The sequence below is a fragment of the Fusarium venenatum genome (genome assembly GCF_020744135.1).
Source record: "Fusarium venenatum strain MPI-CAGE-CH-0201 chromosome Unknown EDB82scaffold_3, whole genome shotgun sequence".
Taxonomy (NCBI): Eukaryota; Fungi; Ascomycota; class Sordariomycetes; order Hypocreales; family Nectriaceae; genus Fusarium; species Fusarium venenatum.
In genome coordinates, this window is record NW_027072131.1 from 310,769 (window position 1) to 336,842 (window position 26,074).

A 26,074-nucleotide genomic window follows, 5' to 3' on the forward strand; every position below is an offset into this window, starting at 1 on the left:
CCAGTATGTTGCTAAGACCAACGAGACGTGGGTGATACTATTCAGCGCGGCATTGTACCAGGTGCTAATATACCGCTACCTATTGTTACTGTCATTGTGGCATGACCAATACCGACACCACTACTAGACCTAACAGTTCTACTACAACAGAGTCTGAACGGTGCCGCATTCGCTAATCCGTCAACAGTGCCATACCTCACCAGGATAGTGTCATATGCTTCGTAACTGATTGAGCAGAAGACAAGCGCGTCTTCCAGGATGAAATGGCCTTCTCAACCAGCGTGTGACTTCTTCCAGCTGTGAGTCTAACGTTTAATATTTGCTCCAAAGCCCGGGGCACTGACAATGAGGTATGCTTCCTCAGTCATGAAGCGAAAGCTCGCATCGGGACTGCCATTGTCACTGTCGAGAAACTCATCCTCGCCTCTTTTCTTCATCATTTGACGCTTCAAAAAAGGTTATCACATGGGCTATCAACACAACTCATTGAGAAAATAGTACAGTTCTTTCCTGTCAAGATCTGTCACACCTTTACAATTGGGATTAAGACACCAGGAGCGGTTGTAGCCAAACCCGAGACTGAGTCTAATACGCGCATGAGACCCAAATTTGCTGCTGAGAGGACACCACCATTAAATCCTCCCCTCAGTAGATGAACACACTAGCTCTAGATATATGAATGGTAGGGAAGATGATGTAGGGAGCTCCAACATCATTGGAGACCGCACTTTGGTTCGTTCCGGTCAGTAACTTCAAGGGTTAGTCAAGTCATAGTTAACCACCTGCTGTAGTCTTGTTGCTTACCGGGACAACAAGAGAAATATAGTTCAACGAGGATAAGCTTTTGCACTGAGTTTATCTCTATTACTGGTCATTGTGACATGCCGGTAGCACATCGGCCTCTTCGCCAAAAGCACGCTCGGCCATTCCATTACCAACCCATAGCTAATCCTACGTCGCCTTCTCGAAGAGTGCTTACACGACAGTTAGCGTAATCACAACGAGTGGGGTGGCTCTTTGTTACCGATGGTCACTCGCTCTTCCGCCCTGATGCATGGAGGACTTCTTCTGATATAGGTAGCAGATTCTTCCTCAGACACTCAGCAACGGAACTTAAAATTCTGCCATGGCCCTGTCGCGTTAACTTGTTCGTGCACAGGCTGTCGCGAACATCCACCAAGGTTTGGTCCTATTTACCTCCACGAACATGTCTGCATCTGACATGTGGAAAGCCAAACCTGATTGGGTTACAAGTAGTCCAGAGCAAGAGACATCTCCAAGACGAAAGGACTGGCTGTAGCTACCGAAGACCAATCCTGACCTGTGAAAAATGTTTCATGCGACTAGACATTTTCAATATAATTGGGCGAAGGTTCAGGTAAATCAGGCAATGTTTCAGCCAGGCAGTAGTCAATCAGGAAGGCAGATGACATATCGCCAGCATTGAGGCAGAAGTTGGGTATCAATCGGGCAAACTTGGGAGATGAGTGACTCGAGCGACTAATCACATGAGAGGAGGGAATAATCACGGTGCATCGAAAGTAGTTGTGTACAGTAGCCTAATTTGTAGGCTCCAGGATGCGAGACTTTTGGAAAGACCTGCAACTATGGCGTTTGCATACAGAGGTTAGTACGATACAAGCGATATCAAGTTTACAGTGATTCAGATAAATGAAACTTTACTACGAAAAGAAGAAAACATTATCCACTGATGAGTAAAGCACAATTAGAGATATAATTAAGACAGATTCTTATATATAATACCCTCATTACTGTTGCCATATGATACGATGTAGTTTTTTTCAACTCTGCTCCCAACTTCTGGATTCGCAGGTAATCGCAGGTATTTTCAACACCCTTGACCATGTTGAATCCGTGATTGGTCTATTTCCCCAACTTTGCTGCAAGGCTGACAGCAGCCCAAAATCCAAGCCTCTCATCTCTTGTGTTCCCCGCTTTGCTTACTACAACGGCCCCGAACGCTTACCAGAGACATAATGAGCGAACCCACAAGCCTTTGGGTAAAATCCCGCGAAGGTCTTCCAGAAGATGTCAAGAAGTGGCTTGACAGTGTCGAAAATGACACAAAACCTGGTTTAACAGCAACAGAGCATATTAATTGGCTCATCAACGAAACGGAACAAAAAAAGACAGAATTTGAGAAGACACGCCGTCTGTGTGTCATAGAAACGACGAGCCATCGATGGGATTTGTCAAAGTATTTCGACCGTATGGTTCGCTGGCTCAACAAGTTCAAGGCTATAGGAGATGTGGCGTCGTCTTTCGACCCTGTCCACGCCGCTCTTCCGTGGGCGGCTTTTCGATTCGTCTTGCAGGTATGAGACTTTATTGCTACGGTTATGCGGACTAACTTCCCCCACAGGCCATAGTGGCAGAGAAAGAGTATACAGAAAGTACCTTCGAACTTATGTCGTTAATCCCTCATTTTGTCATATCGGGACACGTTCTAGAAGTCGTCTATATAAACGATAAGAAGAATCTCGAAAACAACCATGATGTGTCATATCTGAGCCAGCAATGCGTCAAAAATTTGAGCGAAGAACTATTCAAGCTGTATTCGTCACTTTTGGTGGCACTTGAGTATTCCTACTCTTCATTCATGCTCAAGAAAGGGACGCGCAAGGTTATAGCACTGTTCAATTCATCTGAGCCCGTGGGTATCCTCAATGAGTTGAAAGCGCAATATCAGCAGGCCTTGGACTGTGGTCAAGATTGTGGGAGGATTCTTGCTTACAACTCATCCCACAAGTACTTGGGCTTGCTGGATGAGGTCAAACTTTCTATCGCACATCTAGAAGACCGTGTCTTGAAATCACTAGTCCGAATTGATGAGCAAGATCACTTAAGGGCTCTTGAAAAGATATCTACTATTCTTTTTCGAAGCCACCACGAGGAGGTCAAGAGAAAGAGGACTGGGGGTACTTGCGAATGGATCCTCAAGAAAGAGAAGTTCCTTGAGTGGGAAGGCAATGGTACAGCTCTTATGGTGTTATATGGCAATCGTAAGTAAGCAATTGTCTTATATTGTTAAACTCTAACAGCCTCTAGCTGGCGCGGGAAAGACCTTCCTAGTCTCCAAGGTGGTTGACTACTGTTGCCAGAATGCTCGACTTGATGAGGCAGTGGCTTACTTTTACTGCAAGCGTGATGAGCCGAACAGGAGAAATCCTCAAGACATCCTTCGCAGTATCCTGCGGCAACTGTCAACCCCAGTGAGGGAAGTGGAAAACGGAAAGATTCACCAAGCCTTGAAAGGGCTCCCTGATCGTCTCGAAACTAACGGTATGACCTTCGATATACCAACTTGCCAGAACCTGATTGAAACACTTATCGGTGACTACTCGAGAACCACTATCATTCTGGATGCTCTGGACGAGTGTGATAGGGACAGTCGAGTAGAGCTTATGAAGGCTGTTTCAGGTTTGCTGAAAGGCAGCAGCAAGATTCGAGTTTTCATATCGAGTCGAACTGATGATGATATACGACGTAACTTTCAAGACAAGCCTATCATCGAGATACAAGCCACTGACAATGAAGCCGACATAAGTTCATTTGTGCAAGATGAGCTGTCGCAAGACCCACGGTGGGACAGCCTGAATTCAGAGCTTCAGCAACAGATTAAAGCAATCTTCCATGATAAAAGCCATGGCATGTTCCAATGGGCAGCATTGCAGGTAAAGCAACTCTGTCAATCTACTGTTTGGAACCAATCAAGCATCAAAGCCCATACATCGAATGCGCCTAAAGGTCTCAGAGCGGCCTATGATGTTATCTGGGATCAAATAGGACAAAGAACCTCCCATGAAGAGCAACAGGCAAGACGAGCGATCAAATGGGTTCTTTGCGCCTTTCGACCCCTCGGAACTGCTGAACTGTCGAGGTTATTGCAAATCGATACAGATACTGATTACGTCGCACCAATCGAGCAGCTGACCAAAGATGACATTTTGGGTATCGGAGGCAACTTACTTATACACGATGACGAATTGGGAGTGTGGCGGTTTTGCCACTTATCAGCACGCGAGTACATCGAAGAACACCATTACGCCACGGTCGAAGCCCACCGCCATGCTGCCACTTCTTGCCTGAGAATACTGCTTCAGTCCTCGTCGACCGAAGCTAAGGACCCGCGGAATATTGAGCCTCATGAACCCTACATTCGGCATATTGCAGGCGATGTTGAACGTGGAACGTCGTCAAATTGGGACCACAACTTAGACGACTATGTTCTCTGCGAGGCCCTTCATCACGCGGGTCAAGCCGATTCGCCATCGAGTGAATCCAATCAATTAGCTTCTCTGCTAAGGGAGTTCTTCGGGTCGATCGAAACCGAAAGTCCTGTTTTTTGGTGCTGGAAGAATCACCGCCGGGCTTTGTTGAAGCGCAAGTCTTACGCTCCTTCATGTTACATGTCGTTGCAGCTTCTGGCCGTTCGTTCAAGGTCTTCGCCATTAGAAGTTGCAGCTGTCTTTGGACTTTTTCATTTGCTTAGGACCTGGTGGAACGAATTAAGTTCGAAGTCCAGTGATGCAGCTGACGAGGGCCCGTCATTGCTTTCTTTGGCCATCGAATTCCGACATGAACGCATCTGGAGATTCCTTTTGGACAGAAATGTGAAAGCTGAATCCTGCCCACTCCGCCCTTTGAAAGTTGCAATTAGAGCAAACTATCTACCTGCACTGGATGCACTTATCGAGGCAGGATTTGACGTAAATGATGTTGATCTGAACCCGCCACTTGCCAGGCTGTTACAGCGAGTCGTGGAGCCCGAAGTGGACACAGCACTTAAGAGTGCTTTAAAATGGTCAACTGATGGGACCAAAAAGACTGTTTTGCGAAAGCTTCTTGATAGAGGAGCGAGTGTGAGTTTGCGGACTCGACACGGGAGCGCTCTTGAGTTTGCAATCAGGACGTCAACTGAGGATATTGTGCGTATGTTACTCGATGCTACTACACAATTGTGTGATCTCACAAACCTACTATACTTTGCAGCTCACAATAGTAGGGAGAACTTCATTCCCCTGCTAGTTGAGCTGGGTGCCGACGTCAACAAGCGAGTGGAAGGACGGACGGCACTCATAGAGGCATTGGAGCGAGGAAATATGCCAAGTGTGTGGTCGTTGCTAGATTTGGGAGCCAGAATAGACTTCAGCTACCGGGAAGACCGAGAAGCAGCCACGAATGTCCACAACTCTGACGAAGTCATCGACAGACTTGAGACGTTCGTACTGGCAGGCGCAGATCTTAATGCCAACGATGGCAAAGAAACAGTCTTGCTTTCAGGTCTTTCTTACCCCAACATATTTGACTACGACTACAAAACGATTGTTCATTGGGCTATAAATAATGGGGCTGATATAAATCAGATTCTTCCCGCGTCCGCGCTTCCTACGCTTTTGTGTGCTGCAGCGGCAAAGTCCACGGCAGACGTGGTGGAAAGTCTGCTTGGTGCGGGAGCAGATCCAGCTCTCAATTTGGACTTCGGTTTTGGAAGCGCATTGGTTGCTGCTGCGTTCCATGGACAGGACGAGACATGTCGTCTTTTGCTCGATGAGCAAGGAGTTGATGTTAATCAGCGCTACCATTGTTTTTTCTCAAACGCCTTATATGCTACTATCATGGGTCATTTGGACTATCTCGATATGGACGAGGGGGATAAGGAGTACGAGATCTGGGATTTGGAAAGCCGCTTAGGATACACCGTTGAGTCTCCTGAGCATCACGCAGTCATGCAAGTATTATTTGAGAAGGGCCTGCATCTCTACCTACCGATATATAAATCACTTGAAGCGTTGGCTCCTTTACTCGATCTTGGGTCAAGTAGGTATGTGATCGGAGAGTGTTGCTTTATGAACGACACAGTCTATCAAAGCGGCCTACCTAGTTCATGGTTCTTCATAATATGGGAACTACACTCTATCAAAGGCGTTAAGAGCCATTTGCATTCACTACTACGTCAGTGGTACTTCCCTGGAGATTTGACACCAGGATCAAGGGTTTTGGCGAAAGTGAAGAGGGCCTTCAAACACAGACCTGACTATATTGTTATGATCTCCTTACAAAAGTATCACTCGCAGCTGAGCGTTTTTACAATACCATCCAAACGCCCTAGTGTCAATTTTGACTTCAAAGATCGTCAGTGGAAGGCTTACACTCCTCTTGAATTCGGTGGTGTCGACTTTACCCAGGACCCTATTTGGTCTTCCCGAGACGGCATTTCAAGTCGAAAGACCATACCTTCACTAGAAAGTTCTCAGACGAATAGCACAAAGCAGCACGGAAGTTTGGTATCTTGGCTTCTGTCTCTATTCGTTGTTGGTTGTTTGACATTTATCCTCAGTCTAGCTAACGAGCGACTTTGACATGAGCTATCCAAGATAGACATTAACATAGAGAAGGATAATTTCACGTGTACAAATAAAAATATGAAACTGACTCTTACGAATGAGACCTCTTCCAATCACTCGATGCCGATGTTCTGCGCGCTATCGACACCACTTTTCCCTTTCTGACCTGGCTTCCTGTGGATGTCCTGGCTACTCGCCGGTCACCGACGAATGAATGAACATCATTGGCCTTCAGTTCCTCAATACCGACCGCCGAGCACCGAGCTTCGGCAAGCTTGTCTTAATGCCCGCTGAGAAGTTCTGGCATGAATCGACCATTTATCCTGGCTCGGCATTTTCGCTCTGGGCCAACTTCGTTTCGCACCCATGAAAATTGGCTAGTATTGTTTGTGACATCAAAGGTCTAAGGTCCTATGTCTTTGTTGGGCCCTCTTTTCGCTTCTGAAGGATAAGAATGCTCTCAAGCTTCAAAAAAAAAAAAAAAAAAAAAAAAAAAAAAAAAAAAAAACTTGTATTCGCTGACAGATTGAGCAGGGCAGAAAGCCACTACGCTTGAAGAAAGTAAAATGAAAAGCCTAGGAAGTCTGATCGGAATGGTATAAGATCGCCTAAAAATCTAGCCTATCGTGTCCCCTATGGTCAATTCCTCTGGTATTCTGAGACGACATTCAGTAAAGTTCCTATCATACCAATGCAAGCCTAAACGGCTACACATACAATAATGAAGCTTGATTTGTTATAGGCAGTCCCGGCTAATAACGTTGGTGGCAGGCCTTGCCAGACGTTGGGTTGAATAACAATATAGAAGTGGAGGTCTTGACCTTGATTAGACATGCAAGGCTTGTGGGATCAGGAATGTGACGGATTCATATCAGAAACGACTAGTTATTTTTTGTAAATGGTGATAGGTAAACGAGTCGTCCCATCTACGTTATTAGAAATATCTCTATAAGGTTACATCAACAACTGCGAGTACAAACCCAGGATGATATAGTGTTTCATGATTCCTCAGGTTGTCTTGGTTATGTAATCTTGACTTCGCTCAGTCATACTGTAGCCAAAATGTTGTCCCATTGCATGACCACGATAACGATCATCAACATAGCGTAGCATGGGTAAAGGGGCTCTAAATTGTAGCCTCAACCGACATATTTGCAGAGACATGGATGAATACATGAAACATTGTCTTAGACTCAGGTGTTTATGTCTGAAGTAATCAACACAGAAGACCTAATAACCTGCCGTAAACCGGGTGATATCATTGTTCAATTTCGTGAGAAACCGCAGTACTGGGCTACCCCTTAGAGATCTGGAGCAAAGAATGTTGAAGAATATTCCTGGCACTGCTTTATGGAAATTCTACAAGACAATGATCGTTGAACAGAAGTGATATTGGTGTCTTTTCCAGCTGTATATATGCATTCAACCCAAATGATCTCCTTCTCTGGCAACCAAGAGCTGATGTTGTGTACTAGAGTCTGGCCCAATACCTTCTTATCACATGCATGAGTCTCTTATATCGAAGCGACGACAGAAAAAGAACTAGACCTAACACGGGCAGTGCAACTGCAAAGTAAGCCCAGAAGTGTTCATTGCCAGGTAAGAACTCTTCAGACATACTGAACAGGCTCGCAACCCAAGCCAAAGGAATGAAAATCAACGCTATGTAGGTCAGGCGCCTAACGCTGACAGCCTCGATAATAGAGCGGCGTGAATCGAGGAGTTGGACCATAGACGTGGCTATGGAGACCATCTGTTCAAGAGATTGACCATAGTCCTGCAGTTGCTCTCGAAGATAATTTATATCCTTTTGAACTGAAATCCATTTATGTGTATCACTTTCATGCTCTCCCCACCGGCTCACATACTCTGAAAGAAGCCACAGTTTATGCCGGCTTTGCTTGCAGCGACGGCGCCATCGTTGAAGGTCGACTAGATCCTCGTCATGTAGTCGGGCTTCCATATTCCGAAGAGAGTACTCGTAGTACTTGGAGAAACGACTTGTCAAGTGGGTGTATAAGTTCCACTCTGAAAGAACAATCCGTATAGGATAGTAGCTGAGACTAAGAATGCTGGGTTGACCAAGGAGCCGCTGTGTAGAGAAGTAGTGAACTAGACTGTCAAGCATCAACGTCTTGTCCCAACCACAATCTGTCTGGCCACCTGCGAAATACGAGAAGGGCGGCGATGGTTGAAAGTCCTCAAACCCTGAGTACAGGGCTTTGGCCTGATATCCTAGATTTTGCTTTGGCCCAGAGGCCTCGAGCACATAGCTGATAGGACGGTCAACGAGGAACAAGCCTTGTTCTGTCAGATGACACTTCGCGCCAATATCATACGGAGCATTTACCAATGGAGGAGCTTCCGGTGGATTTGAAGAAGATAGAACAGCTTGCACGAGCTAGAGCCAGCTGTGTACCTGACAACGGGGCCAGACGGCGAACATTTCGAGGAACGTTTGAGTCGGTCTTCAGCGCATATGAACTGTCTTTAAAGAGCTCAGAACTGCCCAAGCTCAGTATATGTTGGTAATGTAGATGCAGGTAGGGCTTTTCAGAGATTAGAGACGGCAGAATCGCAAGCGCTGGCGGTGGTGGTTGCTTTTCTAAATCCTTGAAGTCTGTGATAACATAATCGGAAAAGAACAATGGATCGATGTCTAAAGACGGTCCAATCTGCTTGATAATAGCGGGAGTAATATTCTCGATGAATAGAAGCCGCGTGACGTTTGCAGGAATGGTAGTTGTTAGTTGTACACACTGCTGCTCTGTTGCTGATATTGGTTTTGAGGACCCTTGTAAGGCCTGATCTGCTGGGAAATCAATAAAGAAGATCCGACTTGGGCTATTTGCTGGCTTCTTGAGGTGCTGCGAAAGTCCCGATATGCATGGGTTGCGATACACACAATGCTCCACAAAGTCGACGTAGGACGAATTGGCCATTCCGGTAGTTTAAGAGAGTTAAAAGATTGGAGTCTGTTACAAAATTTTGCTATTGAGCTTGCATCTTTTCAATGACTGAGAACCGCAACTCTAGTCTATTTGGAGTGTTTTGACCAAATAAATAACCGTTGTCAAATGATGGCTGCCTAACAACTGCCCAATGAGGCTTATGTCATGGTCTCGACATTTCATTGGCAGCCTCGTTTGCGACAAGGACACAGCCGACACAGAAACTAGGCTGTGGGCGTGTTGAAAATACGAATTTTCGAGCGGGGTTTGCTTACCATGCATGATGACTTTCTGATCTTCAGCTTTCCCCTCGTCAACAACCATCGCGCACAAATCCGTGGCACTTTCATTATCAAGTTCGCTCCCAGACCTCTTCCTTTTCACTCAACTTACTGGTTCATCTAGCTTAAGCACAATGAATCAGACACCAGAGTAGGCTATAAACCACAAGACCCGCGACGGATTCCTTATTGGATACATCAAAGAATGAACTGATGTAGTTCAAAGCGGCGACAATATAGAAGACGTGTATCGTTGTAAAGATCGACAACCTTGCCGTCCTAATCAAGTCTATTGTTAATTCCCCTTGTCTTTACTATCCGCCCTATGACCAGCATGTAGATTGAGCCTAAGTGGTCGGGAGAGTGTGCCAGAAGTTTACTATATGTACTAAAAGTAGGCCGGCGAAACATAATTAAAAGATCTCATCTGCAATCTAGTCCGACAGAAAAGGTACTCAAGCTAACCGGATGGGATTCTGCAGCACTATAAAGGTCTGTTAACGCCCTTGAAGGCACTCAAAGAATCTTTGCTATGGATTATTTGTCCGGCTGTGCATTCCTTGATAGAATCCTGGCATATGACTAGCCTAGTCGTGGAAGTCCCCAAGCGCTTTCAGTTCACTCGAGTGTTCGATCAAATGGTTTGGATTATTGGTAGTTCCGATGATGTGGATTTTATTTAGCTCCACGTTTGGCGTTTCACAGTATAATATCGAAGGAATACCAGGAAGCCCGTGATAACTGCCCATGCCAGCAGCCGCGACTGTTGTAAATTCAGCACCATGATATATCTGCTCTGACATTATGATCAAGGAGAGCTTGCACAACAAACCACAGATATCGATGGCTAATTTTATTTGCTCCTATTTAGGAATCCAAAGATTTTCAGATAGGCCTGACGAGGCCTGACGGTAAAATTCTTTGAAGCACAAGCGCTCCAACTTGGCGAGCGTTCTAATTTATTGCCTGGGCTCCCTTCTTAACCTATGCAAATAATACTGAGATAAAATAACTCTATGTCCTCTACCTGATTTATTGTCTATAGGATACGAGCTTTTATTGCCCGGTAAGGGATATTACTGTTGTATTAGCTTCTAAATTTAGTTTAGAGTAAAATAACTGCAAACATGCAAGCTTTAGGCTAGCAACGAGACATTCTCATGGCGGTGTAGATGACACGCATGAATACGGGGAGAGACGTTTATGTTAAGGCGAAGTGAGCCTAAACGTCTTTGACCTGGATTTGTTCTATGAGACAGTTCAATGTGGTAAGATCTACATGATTAATTTATTTATCGAGTGAGCAGCTGATTCGGATCGCGTTTGCCGACCTGACATTATGGAAGCGACTATATTGGCTTATCTGGAGGTGATATTAATTTACTTGGTCGTGCCGTAGTTGAGCTATTTTCCCGTTTTGTTGGGATGATAATACCTATCAAGCTCTCGTTCCTTAGGCTTACAATTCGAAATTTATCTGCTTAGGCATAGTCTAATTTTCAGTTGGCTCTCCACGCTTTACCTCAATGATCATTATGGCTGACTGAATAGAAATATTATTCGTTGTCTACTGTATCCGTTCAGTCATTGCAGTAAGAACTATTAGGAAGACTGCAGTTGTTACGCGGTGGAATAATGAGTAGACAGGAAGTCTTGTCAGCAGATGCGGCGCCGTGATTGGTTTAGTTTCCGATCACGTGCAAGAAGGCTCAGTTCAACGAAATAACTCCCGGCTTCCTACTAGACAAATAAAATCAAGGCACATGAAATCCCCTCCGCCATGCTCTATTCTGAGAGAACAACTGCTGATAATAACTCTCGTGTCTGCTCTTTACGTAGTGCTTTTTTCGCAAAAAACTTCAGAGTACGCATAAAAGCGGGTGCATATTCGGACGCTAATTCTGTATCCGGGGTCGTCATCCAAGCCGAGAGATGTCCGATGCGGGGTACCATGCTGGAATACCGGCGCTACCATTAACATCGACAAAGTACCAAGGATTTTCGTAATTTCATGAAATGTTTCTCGGGTAGAAGAATGGATTACCAATTTTCTTACGTGAAGTCATTTAAATAAAAAGAAGAGAATCAAGATTCCACAAGCCATCCAATCGACAGTGTCATTGCTGAGAATGTATATCGCAGCTATCAATATGGGGGCAGAGAGTGATCCCGATAAGGTACATCAATAGTCGTGGACAAATCAGCCTAGTCGTTCCGTGTTCCTCAGATTAGGCATTGGGGTTTCTTCTTTTGTGGCCGAGCGCTTCGAGGCTAACCTTTTTGTTGTTTATCGGACCATGTTGAACTTCACAATGTTACATCCCTCTTGAGAGGATTTCCGTATTCGGGCAATTGAGTGGACATATGTCGTTAAGCTCACAACGCCAAGGATTGTTACCCCAGATATCAGACATCCGTTGTGGGGATATCCGCCAGGGTCCCTCAGTCATGACTTGTCTTCATCACCAAGAACACTACTAGAAATTCTCGGAGAGCTACGCAAACAACGATGACAACGTTGTCCAATTTTCGGAGGTCGCATCCATCTCCCAACCCTCCCAATAAGCATGTTTTCTCAACCAGTCGCCTCCCGGCGGATAAAGTCAATTCTCATTCTCGAGTCATAGACCATGCTCAATTACCCCAGAGACCATCGCAACGCGGGGTAAACGATACCCATTGCGGGGGAAGATCAGCATGCCCAACTTGATGATCTTGTTCGCCTTTGGTCCGACGGACCTGTTCATGTTACATTTCGAGCTGTGGACGAATTGAATGGTCTGTTTCGTTGGAGACTCGGCGCATTTCAATACCGAGGCTACTGCCGTGTTTGCCGTTTCTCCTCATTCATGCTGCGTGACGTGAGTGGAAGTGGCTTGTTTTCTGTTTAAATATGATTTGGGAGGGAGATGGACCTGAATGCTTGACTTTCTTGTCCTACTTGGCATTTCTCATCACCTTCATCGACAACGACGCAATTGCGGCATCTACCCCCACGACCTCAATTGTCCACTTGGCACTTCAATATGGACAACGCCAAACCATCCGTCCAAATGGACGAAGGTGACCCCTCCCCAGCGGGTCATGAACAAAATCTCAACAACTTCGACTTCCCTTCCCAAACCGAAGAATGGCGACAAGACTTCGAGAAGAAACTCCTCCGAAAAGTCGACACCCGTCTGATGCCCACTCTCGTGATAATGTACCTCCTCAACTTCCTCGACCGCTCCAACCTCGCTCAAGCCCGACAAGGTTCTCTCGAAGAAGACCTGGGAATGTCAGGTACAGACTTCAATCTTGCGACATCCATCTTCTTCGTCGGATACCTACTCATGCAATTACCTTCGAACCTGATTCTCACACGTTTACGGCCGTCGCTGTACCTTAGCGCTTCGTGCTGTCTTTGGGGCGTTGTATCGACCTGCAATGCTGCCGCGCAAAGCTTTACACATCTTGTCGTTATCCGATTCTTCCTCGGTTTTGTTGAAGCGCCGTTCTTTCCGGGTGCAGTGTTTCTGATGAGTTCTTGGTATACGCGTGCTGAGCTCACGAGAAGAATCGCGTGGCTTTATTCCGGAAATGCGCTTGCGAATATGTTTGGCGGTGTTCTTGGAGCGGCTATTTTGGGCGATATGAATGGCGCGCATGGAAAAGCAGGTTGGAGATGGCTGTTCATCATCGTAAGTCTTGCCGCTTTGTAATTGAGGAATTGTTACTAACACGATGATTGACAGGAGGGTGTCACGGCCATTGGCTTCTCTTTAATCGCCATGTTCATCCTTCCCAATTATCCCCACACGACAAAATGGTTGACCGAAGAGGAACGCGCTTTCGCAGCATGGCGATTGGCTCAAGACATCAATGAAGTCGATGCTTACGGTGAAAATACTGTTTGGGATGGTGTCAAGATGGCTGTCCGAGATTATCGTTTGTACCTCTTTGTGCTTCTCCAGCACGTCAGTCTGATCTCTCAAACCTTTCAGTATTTCTTCCCGACAATTGTGGGGACGCTTGGGTACGGAAAGATTGTGACGCTATGGCTTACAGCTCCAGCTTGGGTAAGTCATTGACTGTCCTTTCTGTTCAATACAAGGCTAATTTCTGTGAACAGTTTGCGACATTCCTTCTGTCGGTTTGTGTGACGTTGAGTTCGGCCAAAACAAATGACAGGTCGCTGCACATTATTTGCCTTATGCTCGTCGCAGCAATTGGTAATGCAATCGCGACAGCCACCACAGTAGTCGGAGCACGATTCTTTGCCATGTTTCTCATGCCAATGGGCGCTGTGTCTTCATGTAAGTTCAATAACCTCCATTCAATTCAGCATCACTGACGTTACCCTATAGACCAAATCATTGTCTCATGGGTCGCAAATTCTTTTCCCCGCCCCCTGGTTAAGCGCTCAGCCACCATTGCCATCTGCAACATGATTGGTAACACAGCGAGTATTTACGGGTCATACATGTACCCCAGCAGCGATGGTCCACAGTACATTCCAGGTGGTAGCGCCAACACGGTCATTTGTGTTCTTGTCGCGTTGCTGGCTCTCATGCTACGTTATGTCCACAAATGGGAGAACAAGAAGCTCGACAAAGCCGAGGCAGAAGCAAATGCTGCTGCGGAAGAGAGCGGCAAGACTACGGGTTCACAGTTGAGAGAATCAGGATTCAGGTACATTTACTAGACGGTATTATCATTCAGATCGTCAGGGATAGTCGCGTGCTTTTGGAGTTGGGGCACGCACAAGCGTCAAATGATGTATATTTAAACAGAGGTTCCTTAGTACAAGACAGAATTGGCATTGGTAATTATTTTCCATCCAATCAATACAAGACCTTTTGCAATGCCAAGTCTCTCAGTGTCGTATTGCGTCTTTAAGCTTCCCGATAAGATTATCGGCCAATTGTCTAAACACAGTAATTGAGAGCGGGTAGCCAATAAGCTTAACTTAATTCACCTACCTCTTTCGGTTTGGTATCGGTCGCTTGGTCCCTTCCATCTTGATTGTGACTCTGCAAAGTCGAACATACCGTCTTGCCCAATTGGACCTTATTGAGTTACTGTTTTGATAGCACTTTTGTAAGACATTGTTCCCCAAGGTTGTAGTTGTCGGGACTTTTTTTTTTGTCCGTAGTTTCCACTCCACAAACCAATACCAACATTCCCGTTTGAGCCATCGGCTATCGGTCTAGGGTCGCATCGTTTGTTTGTCCTCGTTATCTTAGTCGTTTCTATATTTGTCAATTGAGAAGAGGCTCTGATAACAACCTCAACCCTTGCCATTTCACCTTCCGAATCTGGGGTCAATCCGGCAGACAAGAAAATGCCGTCACCGTCGCCAAGAATAGGCAATGAACGGATTGTAACCCTACTCAATAGCTTATTGGTCCTTCGAGTCGATCTCCAAGCGCGAACGTGCCTAGAGCCCTTCGGCTAGATGCCCAAACAGTAAGGTACCATGGACAATACTACTCGGAAGTGATGGAGATCCATCAAGGTCGGGATGACCAAGATTCCCGCGATTGAACCTGCGGCTCGTCATGGATAAAATGGACAACCCTCCCCCATGAGCTTCTACCTTGATACTCCAATCCATCCTCTCCATCTCTCTCATTTACTGCCTCCTGGTCTTCCTTCAAGATGGTCAAGTCTACTGTTCTTTTCGGCGCTCTCGCCGCCTTCGGCTCCTATGCCCAGGCCAAGGAGATCAAGGTCAACGAGGACAAGGCCCAGAGACTCTATGACACTGGAATTGTGCACAACAAGCTCATGGCCAGCAAGCAGGCATGTCCACCAACACAGTTTATGTGTAACTTATCGGCTAACATTCTCTAGGCTGTGTGGGAGAAGCAGGAGGCCGCTGGTGCTTTCGCTAGCGAGCAGTACCCCAAGCTGGGCTACACCAAGTGTGTCCGTGGTTTTGCTGAAGCTATCAAGGGTGATGCCGCAAACACCTTTGCCTGCCACAACGTCAGTCAGCTCCAGCTTCTCATTTTGTCTTAATTGCTAACACTTCCTAGGCCGACCTCTACTCTTTCCTTAGTCACGCCGATCTCGGCAGCACTGGAGGTCGAGGCTCCTCCTCCTGGGGATGGACCTCTGATGACGGGCGTGAATTCGTCGCCATCGGTCAATACGACGGAACCGCTTTCGCCGAGATCACCAAGAAGGGTCAGCTCGTCTACCTCGGTCGTCTCCCTCAGTACTCCGTACCATCCCAATGGCGGGAGATCCGCACCTACAAGAACTACGTCATCATCGGATCTGAAGCTGTCGGTCACGGTATTCAGATTTTCGACCTCACCAAGCTCTTGAAGATCAACCCCAAGAAGCCTGTTGTCTTTGATGCCAAGAAGGACCTCACCAGTCACTTCAACGCCCTTCTCCCCGTCGGTCGCGCTCACAATGTTGTTGTTAACGAGGAGCTCAAGTACGCTGTCGCCGTTGGAGCTCAGCCCCGAGATGACAAGAACTGCGCTTCTGGTCTTAACTTCTTCGATCTTACTGATCCTTCCAACCCTAAGTCTCTTGGATGCGCCAAGGGTGATGGATATGTCCACGATGCGCAGTGCATTGTCTACCGTGGACCCGACAAGCGTTACCAGGGACGGGATATCTGCTACGGTTACAACGAGGACACTCTCACCATTTACGATGTCACTGACAAGGCTAATGTCACCAACATCATCTCTCGTATCTCCTACGAGGGTGCCTCTTACACCCACCAGGGTTGGGTTCTCGACACACAAAACCAAGAGTTCCTCGTCTTGGATGACGAACTTGACGAGCAAAATGGTGCTGGCCCTGGAGCTGATGGTTACCCCGTGACTTTCATTTGGGACATCCGCGATCTCGAGAAACCCAAGCAGACCGGTCTTTTCAAGCACCCCACCAAGTCCATCGACCACAACCAATACGTCAAGGACAGCTACATCTACCAATCTCACTACGGTGCCGGTCTTCGTGTTCTTGACGGTCGATCAATTCCTTCAGACCCCACTGGAGCTGGTGTCTACGAGGCTGCTTGGTTTGACATTTATCCTGAGGATGACGCTCTGCAAGGTGGTGGCAGTGTTGCTTTTGTTGGAACTTGGTCTTCTTATGCATTCTTTAAGTCGGGTTACATCTTCATCAACACTATTGAGCGTGGTGCTTTTGTTGTTAAGTTGACTGCGAAGGCTTTCCAGAAGCCTAAGTGGTAAAGAGGATAATTCGTGTATATACTTCGTGACAGCTAGACTGTCTTCAATTTACATAACAGTTATTGTACTGCTCTTGCATTTACGGCTTACTTTGAATGAAATGTCAAAAGCGTGGTCTTAGTCCTTGCAAGTCTTGAGAGAAGCGTTCGTGTTCGGGAGCGATTGACTGTGTTGAACGTGAAGGGTATCACGCGTAAAGGCATGTGATGGATCACATGATAGCATGACAGTATCTTCCTCCATCTGAGTTACAGATGTTCGAACAAGTAGACATCTTGCGCAGGGTCTATAGACAATAAAACGGCGGGTACTGGTCTGTAGCCTCTGATGTAATATGCTGGAATGTTGAACCAGGAGCTTGCCCATCGAGTGGTACATTATCAAAAGCCCCTTGTCTGATACGTTGAAAACAACATCGATCACCACTACCCTGTTGTACTGATCTCGAATTTAGGTTATTGCTTTTAAGTCTTTCTCAAAGGCTAACTAGGAATGGACCTATACTGTATCCCTAGTCTAGAGACTAAGCAACCCACCCCGTCTACACGGTAGGAGTCTTAATGTAGCCGCGAGAAGGATTCCACTGTTTGTCATTATAGAAGCATATAGCGACGAAGTAACAGCCTATACTAGAGCTGAATAGGAAGGTAACTTAGTAACCACTAACTTTCTAAGAGGTTCAACAGAATAACAATAGCCCCTCTTGTATTTATCATCTAGTCTAGACAATATATAAAAGTTATTTATACGGCATAACCTAATTTGTTCAATTATATACAGATGTATGGCGTCATTATTCCTCGCATAGTAAGACAGTCAATAAAAAACCACAATGCAGTGTAGTCGCTCACCCCGCCATGGATTTCGTATTCACTGTTCTTGGCACAACTGGAATTGGGGGCCAAAAACTTCCTGTTTCGGCATTATGGGCCGCCGAGACAGAGGAGGGCGCTTCTGCCCTGTTATTCCCATTTATGGCGTTATTCCATTCGCTGGCTTTACGATCAAAGTCTGATGGACCAACAAAATAACTGTCCACAAAGTGGCTGGAGTATGCACTTTTGTTTCCCTTCCAGACTGTGTCTTGATTTCCTTTCTGGTTTTGACGTCATTCAAATCATTAATGTGTAAACATAACACTTTCAGTCCTTCGTATCTCTGGAAACACCACTTGATCTTTACATCCTCCTCTTATTATTTCCGTCTTTCGAAACGCCTCCCTTGTCACTATCAGAGTTACCTTATCTCGTTCCTCCATATTCTAGCGTTACAAGCCCATTCCACAGCAGGATCCTTCTCATAATGAAGCCGAACAGTACATACATCCTGCTCATATTTTGCAGATGGATTCTCGCTCAAGCTTGTTATTTCCCTGACAATAAAGGAAAGAGTGTTCGGGCCAGCCTTGGCTACAGGCCATGTAGCTCTAATGACACGACTTACTCGATATGTTGCAATACTGCTGATCGATGTTTCAGCCAAGGCGTGTGTTCGGATAGCACTGGAACTGGGCCTTCCCGTCTGTACCGAGGTGGCTGCACGGATGAGAATTGGTACAATTGCCCAGATATTTGTTTGTCCAGTGAGTGCCCGTTTTGAGAGAGTCGTTACGTAAGCTTCCCCTAATCATATCGTCAGAGAATGGAAATGCTTCCATCACAATCAAACTGTGCGAGAGTACTAGAGACTACTGCTGCCAGAGTGCCTCTCGGGCGGCGAGTAACTGTTGCATGAGTGCCGATGAACGATTCTCAATATCAAAGATCCCGCGTATCAGTGATCCGTCGTCTCGCAAGGTTCCTGTTGGGGCTATAGCGGGTGGTGTTGCTGGGGGTGTTATTGGTCTTATTGGCCTGGTAGGCCTATGTTTCGTCGTTGTAATGCATCGGCGAGGGAAAAAGAGATTGGGAAACCAAGCTTTGGGTGGCAAGTATGATCACAGCACGGATAAAAGCAGCACAGTAATCGATCCGTCCCTTGCAGAGGCTGATGCTGGCCCGGGAAGTGTATTGGTAGAGTCAGACTCAAAGGCTATTCGGCCAAAGACTGTGCATGAGCTACCGGCATAGGATGTACTGTAATATTATTCCTAGCCAGAGACAAAGATATATATGAGGACACTAATGAGAGCTCATAAAAAAAACCTAAACTTAGACTAAATTGCGTCCATTCAACACAATCTCTGAAGTCATGCTTACCCCGCATTGATGAAGTGGAGAACCCTACCATATAGTTGCTGCTGGCGGTGTTCAAAGTGCTCTCTAATAATCCAACATAGTAAAGACGATATCGCGAGCCTTGCAGCTCTTCGTCTGAGGTAAGAAACGTTGGACTGTTTTATTCCAGCAAGGGCGCCTTCAACGTGGATATGGCCATGAATAATCATGTCGACGTATTTGCAGACCGATCACTCATGAGTAGGACCACAGGAAAGGTTTCACTAGCGAGAACGCACTGTGTTCCACGAAAATCCATCTCTAGTCTCCCAAATTCATAGGTTAATGCGTCCTTTTTCTGTGATAGTTCGGTGCTACCCAAGATACATGATGCTAAGTACAGAACCAAGCCACAAGAGAGCCACTGTACAGGATAAGGTGTTGCTGGGACTTCACTCTGGCGTTCAATGTGGCAAGTTGAGCGACCCGCTTTTCAAGCTTTTCAAGCTGCAACATGCCTGCATGGAGGGTGCATGGGGAGTGCATCCGCTTTCTTTAGTGGAGATCGGTCATCCAAGGACATTACCGAGATCCACATGCCGACATTACACTCGATGTGCGGGCACTTCAATTCGAATGATCATGGAGGTACCCCATCGTTATATATCAGCCACCAGCGTTACATATTGATACGGCGCTTAACATTGTCATTGACAGAGCTTTCTATGATTGTTCATCAATACGAAAAGCGTCACTATGAGCGGGTGATCGATATGCAACTATCTCATTAAATACCCGAGATGAGAAGACATGCCACTCAGACTTTCGTTTCGGAAGCGACAAAGAGGTGTGGATCTCTATTGACCTTCCATTGTCAGTGAGTCTCGGTGGATGCCAGGATAAAGAGACACAGGAACTCTAGCCATTGATGACAGTGCGAACTCACTAAATTGAGTAGTGTGAGTGGCGCTTTGTCGACGGAGTCTCGAGCATACATCCAAACTACCAGTAAGTTATCAGCTTAATTAAACGTTGTGCGGAAAAAGAGACCTTTTCCTTTTACAATAACTTTCCATCAATTTTGACAGTGATGGATTTAAGCTTATGAGAATGTCTTAGCCCTTGCTGTTTCAGTGGAATTTGTATACTAACTAGCCAGAACGGCGGGTGGAAAAGCAGCTGTCCTTGATACTCTACATCCTGAAGCAAGATTGGAGAGACGAAGGAGTAATTTACCTTACCCACATTCCTTCTTGAGACCGCGCCATCGCCGTCCCAATCTGTGCATGACGGGAGGCAGACCTATGAGAGCGATATCGTCTTTAAAAAGCTCTTCATCGACGGCGATGCGCCAGGTACGACCGGTGGAACTGGGAAAAATGAGATGGTATCATATATGCCGTGATTGTAAAGTGGAAAGAGAAAGCGTTGGTGTTATAACAAAAGAGGCTCCACGTTGGGAACAGCAGTGCGATAATAGTAAAAATGGTTCATCATGACAAATGACCTTTAGCACACTGGTTATAGAATTAAAATGTATGATTTTTCTGTCAAGATACGTACGCGCACAGGCATAAGCTATTAAAGCTCTGGGATCGATTAACAGGGCTGAAGCTCAGGCGGGATCAAATGTGTTTTGTTACACCTCGGCATGTTTTGTGTTGAGTCTGAATAACATTGGAAGTAAGGACAAAATTTCCGCTGTTTGCGACAGGTTAAAGCTATTCTGTGGGTTTCTACACTCCATAATGACATGTTCAGCAACAACAATTGGCAGCAATGGATCCCATAACCCGCGAGTATTGACATGCGTCGCAGATCAATTGGTATCACGTGTTTGAAAGTGGCATCTGGTCAGTGACAGCATCTCTACTGGGGCAAACATAGTGCTTCCACAATACTGCATTAGTGATATGTTTATAAGTTAGGTGAGTGGTCAAATGGCCAGTCATAGCCACTTCCATCGAGTCAAACCATGATACCGCATCTGGTATCTAGACGTCTCGCTCACCTATACATCGTCGTATAACTCAGAAAAGATATATTGGCCATTCGGCAAACTATTTGCAAGAGGGGAATTTAGCAAGATTTACTACCACGCACCACTGTCAACGGTCTGTAAAAGAGTTTGTTTTGAAATCTGACTGTTTCTTTTGCATGATTCAAAATTGCATAGATTCTGGTAGCTTGCTTGACAAATGAATGGCATTGTGGCATAAGTGTTAATTTGAATTGATCAGTAGTGAAGTTGTGTCTCATACGATTGTGCTGTGTGGCCCCATGATTTCACCCGTCTTCAGCTTGCTTTACACCATTCCGGATCAGCTTTGTTCAGTCAAAACATGCGGCTAACTGCCGTTCTTGGAGTAGCATGGTTCATCATTTCGTCAGCGGTGAACACAGCGTGTGCCAAATTCCTCAAGGTAGAGATGAGTTTGAAACCGGTTCTAGACATAATCAGTTTGATTGAAAGTGTTGTGGCCACGGGCTAATGTAGAGGTCTCTTGTTTTCCTCGGAACTCATGCGGGAATACAGTCTTGGGAGGGATGGAGTATGTCAAGTCGAATTGATGTTACTTATTTCCGCGCAGTCACCGTTAGGTGTTGATCAGATACTGAACCCGGAGTAATTTAAAACTGACCAAAGCACACCCAGCTTTGACAAAATCTAAAATAAAAGTGAGCAGTTGAATGTCTCATGCGTGGTCTTGTTATTGCATCTATATCAGCCAGATAAATCTTATGTTTTATGATGTAGGGTAATGGCGTTGGTAATAGATCTTTCCTATCCACTTCAAGATCGGAGTTCTCTTGCCCTACCACCATAAGCATCTACCGAGGTGTGCTTTCAAAGAGGCACTTAGGCATGGTATCGTGTCAGTTGAGATCTAGATTGAGTTCATCAAAATGATCAATACCCATGGCTCACTGCAAACTCTTCAAAGGAAGCTTGCATTAGGCTCGCCCTACCTTTGTTGAATTTGGTGGAGACTCCCTTGATGGGTTTGTCATCAAGGTATGATTACTTTTCGGCGTGCAGCTTTGGTGGAAATGTACAGTATTGTAGGGTTGATATTTCCCGCCGTGGTGAGGGAAGACTGAGACAAATTAATGTGGAGATCTCATGAGTCTAGCTAGACTAATAGAAACTGTGTTTGAAACGCACTAACCCCGCATCTCAGTTTCCCTGGCGGAATGTCTCAAAATTGTACTCTAATCTATTGCCAATCACATTGATATCTGATTATGCAATGGAGGTTCCGTTGATAGCCTGGTCTACCAATTCAGTTAGCCAGAGCTGCTGGCTAAACACTCCTCGAATGAAAAAAGCTCGACCAATGGACGACATACGTAGGGAAGCGGACGACGGATGCCTTCAATGTGTCCTTGTATGTCACGCCTGCTCCCGTTACGAACCTGGCTATGACCTGAATGTATTTGTAAAGAAACAAGACAATGGATTGCTGTGGGTCATTGGAACTGATAAGCAGTCGGGATTTGGCCATAAAGACGTCACGTACCAGCTTTACTATCCTATTGGGACACAACGGCCAGAGTGGAACTTTGTGAAGCCTGGAAGAATATCCCCAAGAAGTCGTCAAGAAGAGTACATACAGCGTATTGATGAGTGGGTCGGGAGCTGCATGTCATCGCACCCGGAATGTATGGTACAGGATGCCGAGTTGCCGTACCGCGTTCTATTTGTCGGAGACGCAGCTAACAACCACATATACCTTTACATCTCACAACATCAAGTCGCTCCATATGTGGCACTAAGCCATTGTTGGGGCAACAGCCCTGTCCTGCAAACGACCACAGCCAATTTTGCAGAACATCGAAATGCGATCAGCTTTCAGAGTTTACCAAAGAATTTCCAACACGCTATAACCATTACGCGCAGCATCGGGTTACAGTACCTTTGGATCGACTCTCTTTGTATCGTCCAGGATGATAAAGCGGACTGGGAAATTGAATCGTCCAAGATGGCATCTATCTACAATGATGCGTATCTCGTACTGGCAGCATCACAAGCCGGCGAATCCTCCGACGGCTTTCTACAGCGGAAGGACGTCGAGTTTCAAACTACACAACAGCTCGATCCGACAAATTCAGTCAAGGTCGCTTTAATAAAGAATCAAGATTCATCAGTGTCCGAGATATACAGCAGACCGATCAGTGTCGATCCAACGATGGGGAAATCTGCACACCGATGGAAGATCACCACGTCGCCTTTGAATCAGAGAGGGTGGGTTCTCCAAGAGAACATTCTTGCGCGAAGAATAATCCATTTCACTGAAAGTGAGATGATATGGGAGTGTGTCCAATGTCTCAAATGCGAGTGTATGGAGATTGAAGCAGATGAAGCAGAAGCAACCCACTGGTCCGGGTTCAATATAGTAAGGAACGCCAGAAATGCAACCCTTCACGGGAAGGACTGTTTGGAAGCTCAAACACCCAACGACCTCTACATCCAATGGCGAAAGCTGATCGACCTTTACGGAAGGTTGATTCTCACAAAAGACACCGATAGACTACCAGCGCTATCCGGTCTCGCAAAGCTTTGCCAATCACATGGGACTGGAAAGTACCTCGCAGGCATATGGGAGAATGACTTAATGGTGTCCCTCGTCTGGTACACCAGGTTAGACAAGCCGGTGCGGAGGTGGCCCGAGTACATGGCGCCCTCTTGGTCCCCTTTCTCTGCAGGGTACATGAAGAGGTATGATGGGCTTATAGAGGCAGGTTACTGGTACTGTCAAGATGAAGATTACCACAAGAAAGTGGCCGAACAGAAAGCCCACATCTTGGAGGCGCAGTGCATCCCAGCTGGAAGTGATCCAACAGGTGCTGTCAAAGACGGATATCTGATTCTTCGGGGGCCGATGAGGAAAGATAATCCCGACGGACCGGATTGTTCCTGGCCGGCTTCGGATGAGTCGTATCTAGAGATTTGCACAATCTGGGATTCCGTTTTTTGGGATCGTCCATTGGAAGAGGTTGACCGTTCAGAAGTATTGTTTTTTCTGTTATGCGCAGATTTTGACAAGGGATATTTCAAAGCTCTATGTTTGTTGCCTTCGCAGACCGAATCTGAATGCTACATTAGAGTTGCATTAGTAGACTCGCATTGGGGAGAGACAGAGATGGCGGGCTTCTTTAGAAACACAGAAGAGGGCACAGTCAAGATTATCTAGCAGCTATTTTAATAGTAAGTCCAACCTAGCCTCGACGGACAAGTCTGATGTTTATCTTGCTAGCTGTCCAATATGACCTTGTCTGGAGATTGCACAACGTAATCGTAGGATTCAGTCAAGATGACGTGTCCCAGGTCGGCAACAAGAAGGAATTGAAGCCTACCTGGGACATTCCATTGGGCATCATGATTGTCAATTAAGGAGGAGCAACGTTGGATGGATTGGATTGGTTTGAAAAGGCTTTCGACACGGTGGTGATGACATTTCGGAGGGGTCGGTATGGAGAGGTTCTAAGTGCTGACTCTACAAGTGATGTTGTGGAAGATGATGGTATGGGGATATTCATACGTATTTGAGTGGCCCTGTTATATGTCTCCTGTAAAAGAGATACTTAACCTTACCCTGATCGATGTCATCATATACATTACTCTATTGACAATGGTTCGCAGCACGGATGAAAACGTTATATTCCAAGTGAGTGGACGGGGACAAGTAATTGCGATATAGTAACACTCGGGTCTGCTAAGTTTGGGAATTGCATTTTAGCCGATGACAGTTTCGGTTCAATGTCTCCAAACCTACACAGAACTATCTGTGACATGTAACTTCTTTTACTGAGGTGAGTTGTTACCTTCTGGTCGCTGGCAAGAGTTTCAATTCGCGCTAGTCCTCAAAGATATGTCACGGGAGAGTCTTGCATGGCTCTCCATTTCACAATTCCATGGTCTACATCGCGGCGCTTACTGTCTCGTGAATCAACTTACGGTCGGCAACAACATTATTGACGCGGGCATATGACTACCAGTTTCCGAAACTAGAAATTCTAAGGGCGTTCTGGGATGTCAATACAGGGCACAACACACTGATGATGCATTGGAAGAATGGTGATCTCATTGGCGCTTCAAATCATCACTTAACATAACGCTAGGAATAACAATTATAAGATCTTTTATGGTATGTGACCTCATATCAAGATACTAAATCAGTGGATACGACATACTCGTAGGTTGCTATATGTCTGTTGCACCCTCCGTAAGACATGTGTTTTCATCAAGGCGACAGCAGAAACATACAATAATCATACCTGAGCTATCTGAACACACGCACCTCAACGATCCAATCATGTTTAAACTGCAATCCTAACTATAGCGAAACGTTATTAGTAATTAGACTATTGTCATCACTGCTGAACACATTTAAAAGAAATTAAGACCAGATATTACAGGTTATAGAGACGTGCACGTGACCAGCAGCTAAAAAAGCTTAAACAACGGATCTAATACAGGACTCCTACCCGTATAGTATGGATATTCGCCCCACTACAACCATTATGCAACCTTGAAACAAGATGGCTGCAAGTACAATGCAACTTAAAAACAAGTCTAATGAAATGTAGTTTGAATCACTAGGCTATATTCCTCCTCTGAACATGATTCCTAAAACCTTTCTACATGCTTATGCATACCACACAACACACTATAAGAATATTGTAATTTACATCCGCTGCTTTTTTCTGAAACACTAAGTAGCCGCTCCTGTGGGGAATCAGATTCGATCCATGACGAGAAAAGTACACCTGTTCGGCAATAGGCACCTCGTGGATAAATTTGTGTCTGCATAGAAACTGCAAGCACGGGTCACAGAAATAATCGTCGCCACAATCTCATAATGCATTATCTCCTTCATTTGAAAATTATTCGATAGTAGCCGATCAATTTACAATTATGTTAAGACTTCACGGTGAAATATTCCTTCCTTTCATGATCGCCAAGCAAGACGCAGCGGCCAGAATACATAACGAAGCTCCATGTGGAAACTGTAAACAGACCAGTAACAATATGTATCATATTTAAACATGCGCTTTCTGTCTTCTCAGCATAGCGAGAAATCTACCTCTGGAAGTTTCTTGTTAGACCGATGA

The 26,074-nt window shown here is 45.7% G+C and overlaps 6 protein-coding genes across 6 annotated transcripts; 5 read left to right on the forward strand and 1 right to left on the reverse strand.

Moving 5' to 3' along the window:
* Positions 1-1,991: 1,991 nt before the first annotated feature.
* On the forward strand, positions 1,992-6,656 carry EDB82DRAFT_202626 (uncharacterized protein). The gene is made up of 3 exons (XM_025726263.2): positions 1,992-2,336; positions 2,384-3,023; positions 3,070-6,656. The coding sequence occupies exons 1-3, from the start codon at positions 1,998-2,000 to the stop codon at positions 6,381-6,383; spliced, it is 4,293 nt and encodes a 1,430-aa protein (XP_025580847.1). The 5' UTR covers positions 1,992-1,997; the 3' UTR covers positions 6,384-6,656.
* A 1,025-nt stretch (positions 6,657-7,681) lies between these two features.
* Positions 7,682-9,420, reverse strand: EDB82DRAFT_502740 (uncharacterized protein). The gene is made up of 2 exons (XM_025726264.2): positions 8,719-9,420; positions 7,682-8,669 (listed from the first exon to the last, which is right to left on the reverse strand). The coding sequence occupies exons 1-2, from the start codon at positions 9,308-9,310 to the stop codon at positions 7,840-7,842; spliced, it is 1,422 nt and encodes a 473-aa protein (XP_025580848.1). The 5' UTR covers positions 9,311-9,420; the 3' UTR covers positions 7,682-7,839.
* Positions 9,421-12,357: 2,937 nt separating this feature from the next.
* On the forward strand, positions 12,358-14,442 carry EDB82DRAFT_567481 (major facilitator superfamily domain-containing protein). Its single transcript, XM_025726265.2, has 4 exons — positions 12,358-13,280; positions 13,335-13,658; positions 13,712-13,895; positions 13,947-14,442. Exons 1-4 carry the CDS (start codon positions 12,627-12,629, stop codon positions 14,282-14,284), a joined length of 1,500 nt encoding a protein of 499 aa, XP_025580849.2. The 5' UTR covers positions 12,358-12,626; the 3' UTR covers positions 14,285-14,442.
* Positions 14,443-15,240: 798 nt separating this feature from the next.
* Positions 15,241-16,802, forward strand: EDB82DRAFT_557310 (uncharacterized protein; the record flags this gene model as incomplete). The annotated part of the gene is made up of 3 exons (XM_065609698.1): positions 15,241-15,384; positions 15,436-15,570; positions 15,621-16,802. The coding sequence occupies 3 exons, from the start codon at positions 15,241-15,243 to the stop codon at positions 16,800-16,802; spliced, it is 1,461 nt and encodes a 486-aa protein (XP_065463741.1).
* Positions 16,803-17,996: 1,194 nt separating this feature from the next.
* EDB82DRAFT_202658 (uncharacterized protein) lies at positions 17,997-18,930 on the forward strand (the record flags this gene model as incomplete). Its single annotated transcript, XM_025726268.2, has 2 exons — positions 17,997-18,384; positions 18,441-18,930. Coding segments are annotated over 2 exons (819 nt in total), but the record flags the coding sequence as incomplete, so codon positions are not given.
* Positions 18,931-22,209: 3,279 nt separating this feature from the next.
* Positions 22,210-24,153, forward strand: EDB82DRAFT_576264 (heterokaryon incompatibility protein-domain-containing protein; the record flags this gene model as incomplete). Its single annotated transcript, XM_065609972.1, has 2 exons — positions 22,210-22,347; positions 22,405-24,153. The coding sequence occupies 2 exons, from the start codon at positions 22,210-22,212 to the stop codon at positions 24,151-24,153; spliced, it is 1,887 nt and encodes a 628-aa protein (XP_065463742.1).
* Between the last annotated feature and the right edge of the window lie 1,921 nt (positions 24,154-26,074).